We start from the raw sequence: 17500 nt of genomic DNA, 5'->3' as shown, positions 1-17500 counted from the left end.
GATGGTTCAGTGCTTACAGTGCTAGATGCCATGCCTAGCCACCTGAGTTCGATTTATTTTCAACTTAATTTTATATTCTGCATATGAGTGTTTTTCCTGTGTGTGTATCTGCACCATATGTGCGCCTCCTGTCCATGGAGGTCAGGAGAGGACATCGGATACCTTGGAACGGAAGTTACAGATGGCTGTGAATCATGTGGGTGATGGGAACGAAAGCCAGGGCCTCTGAAAGAATAAGTGCTCTTAACCTCTGGACCATCTCTACTCCCCTTTTTTAAAACTTTATCCGTCGAGAGTATAAATTTTAACCAAAATTGTATCTGCTTTTTTGTTTGTTGGCACACATTTTAAAATGGGGAGACCTTTGCGTTGTAGCACAGGTTGACCCCAAACTCATTGTTCTTGTGCCTTAAGACTCCAGGGTGCTCACACTGTGAGCATGCGCAGCGTGTCAGGCTCCTTTCAGAACTTTCTCATCTGTAGAGATCCAGCTTATCAAGCCCAAGACCTCATACATGTGAGGCAAGTGCCCTGCCACTGAACAGCATTCACGCCTTACTTTTTTTTGTTTCTTTGTTTTGTATTACAAAGAAAAAAAAGGGTGCATGTTCCCCGTAATGGCTTCTTATTTGCAACCTTCAAACTTCACCTTTGAACATTGAGGTTGTAGACATGTCCTCCCCCCCCCCACTATTGGAATATTTTGTCTGATTTACAAATTGAATTCTAATTCAAGGATCCGTTAACATTATGATGAAGCTACAAAGGATATGTGGATGTGACTAGATACTAGATATTAAGATATTACTCAGCCCTGAAGCCTGGTTATGTTTACAGTGTAATCTTTACCTTTTCAGGCATAGAATAAGGGCTGGGATATAAGTCCACAATACAGTTCTTGCCCAGCATGCACAAGAGAAGCCCTGGGTTCCTGTCCCAGGAAGAAGATAAGGAACCACCAAAACAGATTATTCTTGACTTGAATGTTTGTCCAGTGAGGTCACGTCTGCCATGAGTTAGCTTACAAGTTTTGAAAGTAGCAGTTGTTGCATTATATTGTATTGTATGGTACTGTTCCCATTTGTTTTCCACAGATAATAAAAACATGTCTTGTTGAACTGTCCTTTTGTTTTTTTTAAAGACATGTTGACAGGTAAGGTATCTCCTGCCTCATCTATCTAATCAAGGAGACAGAGGCAGGAGATCTGTGACTTTGAAGTCAGCGTAGTCTGCACAGTGAGTTCCAGAACAGTCAACACTACACGCTCAATGAAAAAAAGAAAGGGGGAAGGGAGAAAGGGAGGAAGAGAGGGGGAATAAATGGTGCGTATGGGTGTTTTTCCTGTTTGTTTATCTTGTGCACTGCATGCATGCAATGCCACTGGATGCCAGAAGAGGGCTCATCTACCCTGGTACTGGTGTTCCAAATTTAATTGTGGTTGTAAACATGACTCAAGTATTTGGTTCACCACTGGTGCTGCTTAGACAAATTGTGGACCCTGTAGTAGAGTCGCACTACAGGAAGTGGATCACTGGGGGTGGGTGGGCCTTAAGGTTTTACAGCCTATCCCTGGCTTCCCATTTGCTTTCTGTGATTAGCAAATTTCCTGCCCCTGACACCAACATTTTCCTTACCTACCATGTCTTTCTGTCTGTGATAGCTACCCCTAGACTGTAAGTCAAAATAAACCCTTTTCTACCTGCAGTTACTTTTGTGGGAGTGCTCTGTCACAGCAATGAAAAGGGAAAATAAGCCATCGGTGACAGACAGGAAAGGTCATGGTAGCATAGTCGTCATTCTGTGAGGTTTTCTCAACTCACCAGACACCTGCCCAATTACATGTAGCAAAAATATTAGCACAAAATGTTTAGGAACATTCTCCTTTCCTTCCTGAAAAGTATGGATCACAATATCTGATCCCAGCATACATATAAAGGATTGAGTCGACTAAAAGGACTTACTAAAATTACTTGGAAAGTGTATTGCTAACTGACACAAAGGTAGTGAATTGTCTCAAAACCCATAGGTTCCTAATTTTATGTTACTGGCACATACAATGATTGGTTAATGGATCCCGTATTTACTTTGAGACAAATAAGCAAACTGAGAGGGCAAATACACGGGATTTAATATAATAGCTTTTGCCCCATCCAAGAAAAGAGCCATTGAGCAAGACTGGGAGAGGAGGAGAGTCTTCTCCTGAACCTACACCAGCTCTATCTGCTCAGGATGCTTTATACAACCCCTGAAGACCCTGGTAAGTCTTTAGCAGGTTTTGAAGCTTTTATATACACAAGGTACACTATGAATAACAATTATGTGCGTGTGTTACATCTGATCACATCTACTTCTGTATGCTTTTTTAAAAATGTATCTATACGAGATGAAAGCCTGGTATTTAATACATGCTTGCCAAGCGAGCAATAAACAATTGCCCAGTTTCCTGGGGGCTCTTGCGCTCTGCCTCGTCATCAGCAAGCTGAAGCATATGCTGGAGGTTAGCCTGGGCGGACACAGTGTGTCCTATTTATTCAGGGTTTCCTCGGAAGCCACAGTTTATAAGTTTTGTTTCTTAGGGGTATATGTCAAATTTCATTTAGCATTAGTTGGTATCCAGATATACTGAATAGCAAAAAGGCAGCATTTGAGGGCAAAAGAAAAAAAATGCCTGCTATGTGAACAATGATGTCAGCTTCATTTATGTAACCAACAGAAAGGAAGAAGGGAAATGCAACGGGAAAGAGGACACAAGGAAATCAAGACCAACAGCTCTGCGGTTAATTTAGAAGTATAGAACTATACGTGGACAGAATACTAAGAAAACAAATATGCTTTATGCTAACATCCGAGAGCCAGAGAAATTTCTTTGAAAGCATCTTGTTTTGAATCTTGAAATTACAAACATTATCATTTACTTGGAACATGTCCCTGGGCACAATGATTTTTGTTTTGTTCCTGAAAAGGTTTGGCAAATGTTTTGGGGAAAAATCTTGAAAATTTAACTACGTAAGCGGATGCTTGTACAACTAATACTTCAGAACATTTTCAATGAAAACTAGAGAACCAACCCAAATGTAGCAATACTTGGAAAATGACTTTAACGGTTTTTCTATTTACTTGTTTATTTATACCTCAAAATAGACTATAAGTTGGGTATCATAGCCTAAATTCATCCATATACAGTGTGATTCAAAATACAGTTAAATTTGTAAAGCAGCTCTCCAGAATGACATTAAGCATACTATATCACGTATAGTATCACCCTATTGCTAAGACTCATCCACGTTGTCCACTTCAGTCATAGTTCATTCATTTTCAATGCTGGTACAACTGTACTATGAACAGTGAAATTGTTTATTTGTCTTTTAATGGATATTTTCCTTATTTCCATCTTTTTCAATCAGACAGGGCAATTTGGTGAATCATTCTGTATATATCTCCTGGTGAACATATGTAAACATTTTCTAGGGCATATGTAATGGCAGCATCTCAATCTACTTCGCACTGGTCATCCGACCACTCTGTAAAGGGCTTGTATCAACTTTTACAGTACACTGTATAATAATTTTGCAACATTTAAAAATCAAATAGTATTTTATTAAAAAAAATCTATGTGCTCAAACTTTTAAAAAGAGAAGGGTCCCTAATCTAGGAAACAGAGACACCAATCCAGTGTGGGACAGACACAGACAACTTCAATGTATTGGTTATATTCTGGGCTCTAGGCCTGGCTGTAAATTCCAGAGTCTTTATTACTATGATCTGTAACCTACATTTATGATATATGTATGTCCTAATATATATGCTGAAATTTATATAGTTTTAAGCTTTATATAATAAAAACCTAAAAATGGTCAAAACCATGGGGATTATTTGCAAATAGAATTTAATGGATCAATTTTTTTCATTTAAGATAAGAGATTACAGTAAAAAAAATAGTATTAACAAGTTTTTATTATAGTGTGCCAAATTTTGACAATTCTGAGTCCTCATGATGACATCCCCCTAATCCAGATGAGACTGGATACATTTAGGGTAAGGAGGACATAGACTGACCGTCTTAATTCAATAGCATGGTTTCTTTTTAGCTATCTCAATCAAAGATTAAAGAAATTAGACCTCAAGAAATGAAGGGCAATTGGCAAGTTCATCTTTCAAGATATTTCTTCTCTTGATAAATATATGTATTTGAAAAAACATTTCAATAAGCAAGGTATCAAAAAATAAATAAAATGACTACTTCCCCAGTGACCAAAAAAATTTTGAAAAATTGAGTACTTCAAAAGTAAAGTGACCCAGGCACTCGGGAGGCAGAGGCAGGCAGATTTCTGAGTTTGAGGCCACCCTGGTCTACAAAGTGAGTTCCAGGACAGCCAGGGCTATACAGAGAAACCCTGTCTTGAAAAACCAAAACCAAAACCAAAAAAAAAAAAAAAAAAGTAAAGTGAATATCATTATATAGCCTCAATAGTTATGGCTAATTATAAACTACACACATGGACCACTGTTTTCATGCCCCATACACATGTGAAGCACACAAAAGTAGACATTTCTAAAGTATTTGATAGTAAAAAATCAGACGCTTCAGTGTAGTCTTCCTAAAACACAGTAGATGACCTGTGTCCACATGAGCCTTAGCCTTTCTTCTAGGAGAGAGCACTCCACCTTAAAAAGCTGTGGGAAACAGCAGAGGTAGCCCAGAGTTGAATACAGGCAGTGAGAACATAAATCTAAGATGTTTGGTTATCCATTCAACCTATTCCCATAACTCTGGAGACTCTGTTAATTACCTCAACCTCTTTGCTTACAGGTATCATAAATAAGGATTATTGACACCACCTTAGATTTCACTAATGTTCTTGGAACTCAATGGGGGAAAAATGAGACAAAAAAAAAATCATGCTTATGGTATTTAGTAATTGATTTTTTTTTTTTTAAGTTTTTAAAGTAGATAAACACCTTAAAAGACTTGTCTTTAACTTGAGGTTTCTTTTATTAAAGTGTACGGTCTCCGTGCATGCCTAAAGGAGGAATAGGCTACTCCTAACAAAAGAGAGGCTAGACTCCACTATCTGCCTTCTGCCCGAGGCATCGTCTCCCCAAAGCACACAGCTGACTGCAAGCCCCTGCTGTACCTGTAACAATTTAATTGTATACGTGAGCCTAGTCAAGCATCTTCAGCTCATGACTGGGAGACATGAAATTCATTGTCATTATTGTCCCTGTCATTTTGGATCATTATATCCGGCTGTGGGATTTTCCTCACTTCACTGCATTCTTACCTCCAGGAGCCAGGGATTATAGCTGAGGTTGGAGTGGGGGGCAGGACCATGAACTACATTTACCTCAGGGGAGCCAGAGATTAAATTGGCTTTGCTCTCTCACCAGCTGAATTCATCTATGTACGCTGTGAGTTTTAAACTGGAATAAAAAAATGAATATTCTAGTGAATGATGGTTTTTAATTCCCCTTTTGAAACACAGATGTAACCAACTTTTATTCACCCTGGGAACGCCAATACAATTTCTTCAGGTTGCTGTTTTCATCTGTGTGTAAGGAATACTTAGAAGCATTGCTGGGTATAAAGTAACGGACATCTCTATCCATGCCTTGACTAGAAGAAGGAAAAAATTTAGAGCTATAATTTTGTCCTCTAATGTCATTTTACAGAGGTTTAATGGAGTTACTTAATGGCTGTAAATATTTAATGATTTTTAATTATATCTCACTTTCTGTGAACAGGATTGGATGACAAAAGTCTATCTAGAGTGGCACCGGGAATCTACTCTGGAAACTAGAATTTTTATTTTTAAGGCACAGTTTTGAGGGTGGTGTGGCACGTGCACTTAATTAATCCCCGTACCGAGGAAGCAGAGGCAGGCATATGCTTAAGCAAGCTCAGGCTGCATAGTGAGAACTGGTCTCAATACACAAACACACACAAAAGCCAGGGTCTTATCTAACCCAGGCTGGCCTATAACTGAGTATATAGCTAAGTGTGGTCTTGAACTCCTGATCTTGCTGCTTCCATTTTCTGTGTTCTGGGATCACCAGGACGTACCACCACTGTGAGGAACTAAAAAAAATTGAACTAAAGGTGAAAGATGACACGGCTTCCTCGGGACCAGGCTACCCCCCAGCAGCAGTCGCACAGTCTAAGAGACTGTCAGGACACCTAACAGAGATGCTTTCAGCACCTTCCTGGTTTCTTAGAGAAGGCTTGGTCAGCGTTCTTTCTCCCCGGTAACCCTTAGTGCACACAGTGTAACCTAACTACTAAGTCTCTAGTTGTTAAGGCCTAGGAGCTCAGAGAAGACACAAGGTAATGGTTCAGAGAGAAAGCTAAGGAATAAATTACAAGTTTTCAACTAAGAATGTAAGGACTTGTAACTGGAGGGAAAATCTGGTATGTGACTTGTATCCTTTCATTTCATCTGGATTTTATGGAGAAACGTGACATTTACTCTGCCTACATATAAAAAGATAGCAGTTATTCCTCCATATGTATCAGTGTGTCATTTAACAGTTAACGGTGAAATACCACAGCGGGTCATACTTATGCAACATACAAAATAGCCCATAAATGACATCAGACAGTATGGGAGCTATGTGTGATGGAGCACACCTACAAACCAGCACAGAGGGGAAGGGGGCTGGTGGGAGGGGGGGAAATTGGGTAAGAAATGGGAGAGGGAGGGAATTGGGAGAAAACTTCAAGGCAAGCCTATGGGGGGCGGGGACAAGCAAAATGAAAAAAAAAATGTTCTATCACATAAAGGAACTTAACTAGGAAAATTTATTTTGCCTTAATCATATACAGTAGCTATCAGAATTTATTTAGCATTAACTGTGACTCTATGATTAACTTTTGAGCCAGATATAGCGGTGCACAGCTTTAAGTCCAACATTCCGGAGGCAGAGCAAGTTGAGTCTTAGTGGGATCAAGGCCAACTGGGTCTACATAGTGAATTACATAGTGACTAGACAAGCATCACAGACTAGGAATGTCTCAAAATAAAAATAAATAAATAAAAATAAAATCTTCTGGTATCCGTACCATTTGTTCTTCTAAATGAAGACCTTAAAGTTCTAACAGTTCTGTGGTGAGGAGACCTTAAATGTTGTGTCACCTTCAGTTCCTGGGCTAACTTCATGCAATGCCAACTGATCTGTGCCACTATGGTCTCAGAGCATCACATTCACTAGAACTGATGCAACTGTATCACATCTCAATAATAAAGTCCGTAGTGAGGAGCCGGGCGTGGTGGCGCACGCCTTTAATCCCAGCACTCGGGAGGCAGAGGCAGGCGGATTTCTGAGTTCGAGGCCAGCCTGGTCTACAAACTGAGTTCCAGGACAGCCAGGGCTACACGGAGAAACCCTATCTCGAAAAACCAAAAGAAAAAAAAAAAAGAGTCTGTAGTGAATAAAACTTCTGGCATCATTCAAAACGTCATTTTATAAACATACGTGACCTTTCCATTAGAATCAAGAGTCCCTTCCCATAGAAATTATAAAAACTCCTTCTGTTTACTTGAAAATAGGTTATTGTATATGAATTTAAGTATTGTGTTTAAAGTTATTTCAGGGCTGGTCTCATCTCAAAATAACTTGGATTGATTTACAGTCTTGTAATGTAATGGTTCTTTTTTTTTTTTTTTTCTTTGCATGTGTGTATCATAACTTCAGCCTCTTCCACAGTTGCCTCTACCTTACTCCTTTGAGTCAGGGTCTCTCCCTAGGGCTGAATCCTGCTTGGTTTTTGTTTATTCTTATTTTGAGAGTGTGGGAGCTAGGCTGGTCACCCAGGCAAACCCTAGCAACCCATTTCTGCCCACACCCACTCCTACCTCCCAGCCCTGGGATTACAGGTACACAAGGCCATGCCTGGCTGTTCATTTGAGCCAAAAAGCCACGTGCATAACCATGCACGTGATAGTTCCTTATGAACAAGAGGTTATTTCATCTCAGGAATGAAACTTTGGTCTTATAAAGTATACAAGTGGGTTTGTCGTGATTCAAAAAGACTGGGGCTTCCTCTCCTTATTCTGAGAGCGCTATTCAGTGCATTTACTTCCTTTGCCCTGGTGTGGCTTTTCTCCTTATTTTCACAGGGGACACTTGGTCTGCCCATCACACCATACTGGCTAAAACAGAAACTGTCAAGACCTGTAGATGCACTGTGGGGGCAAACAACTCTACTCTTATACATTTTTGTTTTGCCTCACCTTTAATATCACATACCTAAGCCTGAGTGGTTTCAGAACAAAGTGAAAGGCAAATATTTAAATTCAAATGCCCAGAGTAATTTGTTTTGACTTCTTCAGTTGGAAACTTGAAACTATACAATTTCCAAACATCAATTTTGAATTAAAAGGTCTCAATAATTTTTCATCAACTTCTATTTCTATACCCTATAACAAACTATAAAAGTGAATTTGTTCTGAATTAAAGGAACTTTTCCTCTTAATTCTAGCAAGATAGTGTGTACTCTGCTTTAAAACAAAACAAAAACCAAACAAAACAAAGCAAAAAAAGGTGTAGTGGTTTGAATATGTTTGACTCATGGGAAGTGGCATTACTAGGAGATGTGGCTTGTTGGGGTAGGTGTGGCCCTGTTAGAGGAACCGTGTCACTGTGGCTGTGGGCTTTGAGACTCTTCTCCTAGCTGGCTAGAAGACAATCTCCTTCTACTGTCTTTGGCTGAAATGCAGATGTAGAACTCTCAGCTCCTTCTCCAGCACCCTGTCTGCCTGGACGCTGCTATTCTTCCAGCCATGATGATAATGGAATCTATAAGCCAGCCCCAATTAAATGTTGTCTCTTATAAGCAGACATGGGGTCTCACAGCAATACATCCATAACTAGGATTCAGGCTTTCCCTGCATTCCCCACAGTAAGAATCTATAATTCATGATAATAGCAAACTAAGACAGTCATGAACCCAGGTATGATGGTGATTTTCCTCAGTGAGTGATTTCAGTATGTACAGTCTAACACATAAGACGGTAGTACCTAACATATATACCATCACACCATGCTATAGAAACAGTAAGAATTTGAGAGGATTTGTGTGGGAGGAAGAAGTAAGAGAAGGCCAAGGCCACAAATATTTCCACATGAGAATAGACAGGATGCTATTTACAGAATGCCTCCTCCTCCTGGACCAGAAACCTCTTTACTGTAATCACCCAATAAACTACAATGGTTAACATTAAGGGTCTGATGCAGAGAAAGCAGATTCACGGTGAAGGCTGTCCTTTAACATGTAGGTTCCTTCAAGGGCACCAAAAAGTAGTTAAGTGGCCCCCCCTGTGGTGTTTCAGATGCTGAAAGTCTCTGAAAACTGTTAATTTTCTAGCTTTTAATGTCTGTCTAAGACCCTTAACATTTTTCTAATATTGGTGCTCCTAGGACATTTTCTTAAGTTTGGTCCCCATTGCCACCTCTGCACACGTGCATTCTGCATTTCTGTATAAAAGCCTGTCAGCCAGCGACTGAATTGATTCAGAAGGGTAACAGTGGAGCAACGTAAAAGGCAAAAGAAACAAAGAAAAGAGAGAAAGAAAAAGGAAAGGAAGTGTGGCCTTAAAAGGAAGATACAGTATCACATAATATAATATGGAAATATTCGTCCAGTCTTCTAAAACAGCACAGCAAAGCATTCCTTTGTGCTGAGAATTGATGTACCTAACACCAAGTATAAAGATCACATAGCGGGATGGGATCCTGGAGACTCAGAGCCTACGACGTCTTTGTGTCCAAAAGTTTCTAAACCATTTGGACATGTGCAATCACCTGTGCCTTCTTCGTTCCATACAGACAAGCGTCACTACATTGTTTTCTAGTCCTGTATGCACTTTCAAATAGCCAGCGAAGATTCACAAACGGTTTTCCTTATACTGCTCTGTACTGTTGCTGTTGACTGTGTGGTCTGTCTGGAAATATACCGCTCAGTTTCCTCAAACAAAACTGAGCAAATGATATGGTGTACACACATGCACAAAAGAATTCACAGTGAACACATTGCAAATAGACATTAGGCAAAGTCCAATGTCTGTACAAAACAACATGTCAATTTCAGCCCCGGGGGCGTTTCTCTATAGGTTTATAACCCCCCTGGAAACAGAGGTTTCACTAGAAAACCTACAGAGCCTTGGCTGCTTTCAACATCAGAATATATTCATAAGGCAGGCATTCCCTGCCAAACGTATAACAAATGGAGTGGTATGAGGGCGGGGTGAAATGCATAGCTATGAGAAATGGGCCAAGCCAACCATGAGACACAAGCAAAAGAAGAGAAAGGATACATTAATTGCACAGAGAGCCAGGTATCCTGGCTGACATCTGCAATCCCAGCACTCCGGAGGCTGAGGCAGGAAAATGGACACAAATATATAGCCAGACTAGTCTATACAGTGAGTTCCAGGTCAGCCTGGTCTAGAATATATATAGCATCTTAATTTTTTTTTTTTTAAAAAAAGAAAGGCTAGAAAGGAATCGTTGTGGGTAGTTTTTCAGCCAATACTACCAAATATGGTGACTCTCTACCTATGTGGGTGCATTCGTTTGTTCCTTAAGGTTAACCTGGAAAGTGGAATTCGAACCTGTTTCTCTGCTGTGAGATAAATAAGGGTCAGTGTATTCTCGGTAGTCATGACCGGACAGAAGAACATCATGTACAGAGAAAAGAAATATCACATNCCGTCATAGTAGACGATGGCTCCTACCAGCTTGTCCTTCTGGAGCAAGGGGAAATGCTCCAGGGCTCGGGATTTGCTGAGGACGTAACTGCTCTTCAGGCATTGGCTCCCTGCAACCAGGTCNTACATCTTGATTCCCACCCAGTAATAAGGTAACTGCCACCACCTATAGCATAAAGAGGAGAGAGAAGGGTTAGAACCATGGTATAGCATTTTAGATTGGCACCTTAAATTCCAAGAAAGGCCATTTAGGAAAAGCAAACTTACACCCACAAGTAGTAGGCTACACAAGGGGAGAGAGGGGGGGGTGCAGGGGGGGTGGAAGGGGTTGGCACATAGTTGCTTCTGGTGCCATGCTAGCTGCCATACAAGAGAATCATCAAGAGGTTATGACTACCTCCGTGCTTCCTGCCTGCTCCATGTTAGAATTCTTCAGGAAGCATCCAAAATAAGCAAACACCAGTACCTGTGCCTCACAAGTCTAGAGATGGATTCGAACAGTGTAGGTTGGAGGCCTTGGTAAATGTGGACTGCAACTAGGTTGCAGAGGCCCTCAGAAATCTGTAACTGAACAGGCACTAGGTGGTCAAAGCTGTTTCAAGCCCTACACCACCCATGTGGTTAAAGGAATGCCACAATCTACCTTTCCAGGTTACTGGGCCTCTCTTCCTAGGGCAATCTCACACTCCGTTCTAACAGTAGGGAAATGATGAGTCACACCTCCGGGATGAATTTCATCTATACTAACTTATGTAGTGAAATGATAGCTGGGTTTGGGTTGCTACACTGTAGTTTCAGATTATGTTATTAGGATAGTTTTGGGGAGAGGGGAGGCTCTGCATTCTACACTGCACACAGGACCTCACTGAATGCCTTAGAGTATTCAGATGTTCACCTACACACTCAAAGAAACTGAAATGAGATTCTATTAAATACAAACACAGAACTCAACCTTCTTCGCCTTCAAAAATCTGGCCCTTAGACATAGGTCCCACAGAGAGTATTTTTTTTAAATCTTCCTTTTTAAATACACCAAGGAAAGTATTTGAAATAGATTAAAGATTAGGACCAATTAAAGCCTCCTTAAGAAACACACAAAGAAGGACGGTTTCCGTGAGAAGCCTGTTGATCTGCTGACCTCAGACAAGCCCATCGCACACAGGTGAAGGCAAAGGCTTACTTGTAAAGTGGAAGCATTATAGGCAACGGAGCTGATAAATGAGGAGCGATTTCTAGTAAGTTGGCACGTTTGTGAAGGGCTTCTTTCACCATCCTATACTGAAAATCAAAACAGAGAAAATTAGTTTGGCAGTAACAGATCATAATATTTTCAAATGGCAAATAGACACCCTGCCAACTGATTGATATACAGAAACCTTCTACCTCTGAGCGAGGAGAGCTCCCCCCCCTAATCAGATCTCTAATAATACATCATGCTGTCAACCTCAAAGATTTTTTAGAAACCTTAACTGTATTTGCATAGGAGAAAAACATGCTGTCAGAGTTCCCAGGTGTAAGATATTTTCCTGACTTGAGTTACAAGATTATTGTAACCATTTATCTTGCTTTCTCTGGACTGCTCCCTTCCCCAGACTGTTTTCTCAAGGTAAGAGAGAACAGATTGTTCAAATTCATGGCAAGTTCTCCGGCCTTCCGTAAACTCAACAAAGATGCTATGTAGCCCTGAACAGGTATTTTACAGATGGTTAAAAAAAAAAAAAAAAGCCTTTGTCTTTACTCCCATGAACCCCCCACCCCCAGTATGCCTGCATTATTAGTATCATACAAATTTTAGACATGACAATATGACGGTATATATTGGCAAAATAAGGCAGAACACATCAGAAATCAGCAGATTATGAATTCTGGGCGGTTTTCTTTGCCTCCATCACGGATGCTAAAGAGAAACGTAAGAAAAGAGGACAGATTCAAAGCTGACTTGTCAAGGCGAGAAACGGGACAGACTCAACATTTGACAATGGCAAGTCCATGCGGCTGTGTTTTCCTTGTATGAAAAGCAGCTATGGAAGGAAGCTGGGGTTTTTTTTTCCCCCCACTCCTCTGGGAAATGTCATTTTCCACACTGCCTTGGCAGTCTTCAAATGATGGCAGACTGGACACAATAAAGTGTGACACACAGAAAGCGTGACTCAGATCATCTCCCCCCCCCACCCCCGAAGAATATGTCAGTGACAATATGACTGCATGATTGCAGCTGCAGTTAAGAGATCAATTTGGTGCTCCATCGGCAATACAACACAGCTCCCCGGAAACTGCTCGCAAGTAGCAATTTGGTGGCCATTGGCAAAAACCCAATCATGCTTGTTAAAAGGCAACACATCCAAAAGTGATTCTGTAAATCTGCTACTTTGACATGCTTGTACAGAAAAAGGCCCTGATTACCCATAAACATAATCCTACCCAGGACGAACAAGCACATCTCTCCTGAAAGATGCTCCAAGCAGCATACACTAAACAGGTATTTTGAATGGGAAGAAATGTTAAAAGCTATTTAAAAAAAAAAAAAAGCCTGACTTAATTGGGTAGAAAAACCACATTGGCAATTTTTGTTTAACAGCCAGCATACACAATTACCTGCTCAACATCCAAGTTCATGATAGCCTTCTGGAGGTATCGCACACCACCGTGGATCAATTTANTGCTTCTACTGCTAGTCCCCGATGAGAAGTCATCTCTCTCTACAAGGGCTGTTTTCAGTCCTGTGTAACCAGAAAAGCAAATTAACTTCTTAAATTACACAATTTGTATGTAATTCATTAAAGGCACTTCTCCAGGGTAGAGACAATCGCTGGAAAAATTAGTCTGAACATGGATAAATTTGTATTCAAAGTGCAGTACACTGTCTATATTCTAATGAAGAGATTTTAGGCTCTTCCTGAGGGACAAGTCAAGACTGAACTGGAAGCATATTAAACTGTGAATGAATCACACCTAGGAAACATTGCCGTACGATTTCGGGGCAGCAAGGTTCTCTGGTGTAGTGAGGGGATCAAAGGAGGGCCGGGCACCGTCTTTTCCCACATGGCATCAATGGATGTCACACAGCCTTCAGAATGCATGGCTGTCGCTCCCTACTGAGGGCAAACTGTTCCTTTCCTTCACTCTCTGCTACTGTAATGCATTCACTAACAATACCAAATCAGACTCCTTCTGTGTTCTAGGTCCTACTTGCAAAAGTGCCTGAGACAATGGTGGATAAGGAAGTCAGGAATATAGTGGTTATGCTGTAAGGGACACAGGCAGGTGGGAATTTCCAGGAGATAAGAGGAGAGACGTTCGTCGGGTTAAGTACTTGTCACGAAAGCATACAAGCAAGCATGAAGACCTGAGATTCAATCACTGGGACCCACAAAATTATGAATGACGTAAAGAATTACCTATAGTCCTAGAACTCTTACAGAGAGACAGTAGGCTAACACAGGAGAAGCCTAGAAACTCACAACCCAGCTAGCCTGGTATGCGCAGTGGTAAACAACAGAGACCTGCCTCAAACAAGATTGTCCCTGACCCCACACACATGAACACACACACCCATACCTAGACACAAAAGATTTAAAAAGTCAAAAGAAAAAAAAGTTCTATTGTTATTTACAGTGCAGTTTAAAACATTTTATGTTTTATGTGTGATATACCATTTCAATACTAAAGTGAAGTACAAGCTAAGACACATGGACTGGAGTATCCAGACAGCAAGCAAACCTTCTTGGGGCTGAACACATAGCTCCGTAGTTACGAGCACTTGCGACTCTTGCTCAAAGGACTTCAATCCAGTTCCCAAAGCCCAAATCAGGGAAATTTTCTAAAAGATAATATTCTTTTTAGGATGAGGCTGAACAAAATAGGTACATCCTACAAGCCCCTCCCCCTTTATCCAAAGACTACTACGAATCTCTTAGGGAAGAAAAAAAAAATCTACTTCTGATTTCTTTTCTTGCAGAGACACCCCGCCTCTCTGAGGCCTCGGGGTAGCGGCGGTGCCCCAAGTCTGTGTCGTTCAGTAGGTAGGTTCTTCAAGTTCACAAGTCCTGTGGTATCCATCCATCCACAGGCAGCACTGGGAATGTCCAGGAGCTGGCTACTACTCCCTCAGGCAATGGGGTAGGTCACGGGTCCATTCACAATCATAACGTGAGGCAGAGCAATCTGGACTCACAACGCCAGGATAGGAGAAAAGTGTGCGTGCGTTCAGTTCAGAGCCGGTTAGTGCCAACGGGTTGCTCTGATAATATTTAACAGTTTAAAATTTGAACAGAAATGTCATCATAAAACCAGACCAATTCTCTTGACTTAAAAGAACAAAATGTTTGGAAACAGTGAAGATTGAAAAGTAGAGGTGGTGTCCGAACTAGGGAAAAACAAAACAAAAATCACAAGTGCTATTTGTCAGTCAACATCACCGCTCTTAGACATACACCACAGACAAAGTTCTGCAACACTCAATTTTTAGTCCATTACCAGTGCTTAATTGTGAGCTACAGACAGGGAATGATAGTAAGACAGTGAATATTTTTTAAAAAAGAGAATTGAGAGTCAAAGTCACTGGACATGAGTGCATACGGGCCAGTTGTCAAGTGGCTCTGCTCAGGCCAATGAGGAAGCACAGACACTCACCAGGGCCTCCGTCAGAGAAGCGAAGACTTGTCTTACTCCAGATTAGAACCTGAATTCAGAGCAGGAACCCGGACTGCAGATACTCAAAATAACATTTGCCTACCGACCTCTTCCACACACGCCACCATCTCTACTTAGTAAATCCTACAGAGATCTTTTGGTATTCTAAATTAGTCCCTTTTTTTTTTCTGCAGCTGAAGATCAGACGAGGGAGTTGACTTTCAGATGGTATTTAGGAGCCACATTATTTAAAATACGCCTTTCTTTAAACCCTAACACCACCGTCATTGGGTCGGGATGCCTGGTAGCAGCGAAGGAAGGACAGTGAAGCAGTGAGGACAAGACCCTCAGCTTCCTGTTGGGGCAGTCCCCAAGCGCCCTCCAGGCTGTGATCCCAGACCTCCCAGACAGCCCTCCCTGAGGGTGTACTGTGTGCAGTGCTCTTCTCCCCAGCAGCAGAGTAACTCAGTCAGCCCATCCCTGCTCCTCACCTCAGTCCCTCCCTATGCGAGCACTTGCTCCAGTGAAGCAAACTGTCATGTGGCCTGTGTAGAAACTGAGAGGCCCCGGGTGACAGGTCATCAGGAGGCCAGGCCTTAGTCCAACGGCTAGGGAAACTGTCCCTGCCAGTACTGCGTGGGTCACAAAGAAACACTGCTAGTGGACACACAGAGCCACAGACCCAGCAAGGCTCACTCACTGTGGCTCCTAAATATCCCAAATGAGAGGACAGGATTCCTATGGGTATTTTTGTTTAAGCCACTTAAATCTGGGAGGGGCTTTACTGGTAACAAAAAATCCTGTGTGAAGAAGAACAGTGATGACCATTGCGGGGGAGGGGGGCCTTTTCCATATTTTACTTACTTTATTTTTATGTGTATTTGTGTGTGTCCCTGGGTGTATGTATGTGCACCGCATGTGTGCAGTAACAGAAGAGGTCACACATACACCCAGGAACACACACACACACACGCAGATATGCATAAAACATCCAAAACACCCCTGTAGTTATGAGTTGTTGTGAACCATGATGTGGGTGCCAAGAACCAAACCTGAGCAGTCAACACTCTTAACTGCTGAGCCATCTCTTTAGCAGCCCAATTTAGCTTTTAATCACTTCTGGAGAAGCAGCCTTCAGCAAAAGCTGAGTTCATAGAGTCTTGCTCAAGAGGAGAGACTGAGGAGGTAGGTAGGCTTAGGCAAGCTTAAAGAGGCAAGCTGAACTTACTAATATCACCTGTAGTTCCAGTGCTAGGATGCTAAGATGCTAGGATGCTAAGATGCTAGGATGCTAGGATGCTAGGATGCTAGGATGTTAAGATGCAGAGGCTGGAGAACTGTTGAGTTCCACACTAGCCAGAGGAGTGTGGAGCCATGGAAGATGAGAGAGAGAAGGAGAAGGACAAAGATGAAGGGGAGGGGAAGAAAGGAAGGATGGAGGGAGGGATGGGTAGCTGGCAAAGGATTGAAAATCTCCAGACTTGTCACAGGCTGCTTGTCACTGGGGGCTGGAGAGAAGGGTATGTGTGATTGTCCTGCGAGGAAGTGACCAGGAGCTTTTCATTCACACTGGGATATTTGAATCGTGTCCTGAAGGCCACTGTTAGCCACAGCAGCAATCTCCGGATATCCTCAAAAGGGAAATGCCTCTAAGAACATGGTTCACATCTAAGACCAATTTTAGTTAAGACGCTTAGTTAAATTAATAAGCATGAGGCATGCAAGTCCTCCCCTCTCCTCAATCCTGTCCTGGGTGTCTATTTCTAGGAACCAGAGCTGGCCTGGGCAACTTTTTTCAAAGCAATTTTTTTTTTCCTCCAGAGATTGTTTGGAGAGACACTGGTATGTCTCCTGACAAGGGTATCACTGAAGTGTTTAAGCTGACAAAGCTAATTAAGGTTCTATGAAGTTTTCTCTGGGTGAAGGCATAGGGGTGGAGCTGGGGAATTGCTACCAGCAGACCTGAGGCTCACAGTGTTGCCAAGGCAATGAGGAACCAGGCCTCAGGAGGCAGCTCTAGCAAGAGTGTTGCAGGGACCCCTCAACACTCACTCTGTGTGTTGTTATAAGAATCAGCAAGCCACCCCAGGCGGGTATTCTAGGATGTATTTAAGGTCAAGCTCTTGCCACTGCTTTTTTCCGACCATGGATTTTTTTTTTTTTT

General features: G+C 41.7%; 1 protein-coding gene across 1 annotated transcript in view; it reads right to left on the bottom strand.

The window, feature by feature from the left end:
* Gpd2 (glycerol-3-phosphate dehydrogenase 2) overlaps nucleotides 1-17500 on the bottom strand; it is a 135669-nt gene that overhangs the window by 55418 nt on the left and 62751 nt on the right. Inside the window, exons 4-6 of the mRNA XM_029536655.1 lie at nucleotides 13300-13424; nucleotides 11885-11982; nucleotides 10708-10870 (exon numbers count right to left, since the gene is read on the bottom strand). Coding sequence (XP_029392515.1) covers nucleotides 10708-10870; nucleotides 11885-11982; nucleotides 13300-13424 — 386 coding nt within the window. The remainder of the gene's footprint in view (nucleotides 1-10707; nucleotides 10871-11884; nucleotides 11983-13299; nucleotides 13425-17500) is intronic.

The sequence above is a fragment of the Mus pahari genome, chromosome 3, assembly GCF_900095145.1.
Source record: "Mus pahari chromosome 3, PAHARI_EIJ_v1.1, whole genome shotgun sequence".
Classification (NCBI taxonomy): Eukaryota; Metazoa; Chordata; class Mammalia; order Rodentia; family Muridae; genus Mus; species Mus pahari.
The sequence above is the reverse complement of the archived record's forward strand: the minus strand, read 5'-3'. Positions and strand labels throughout refer to the sequence as shown.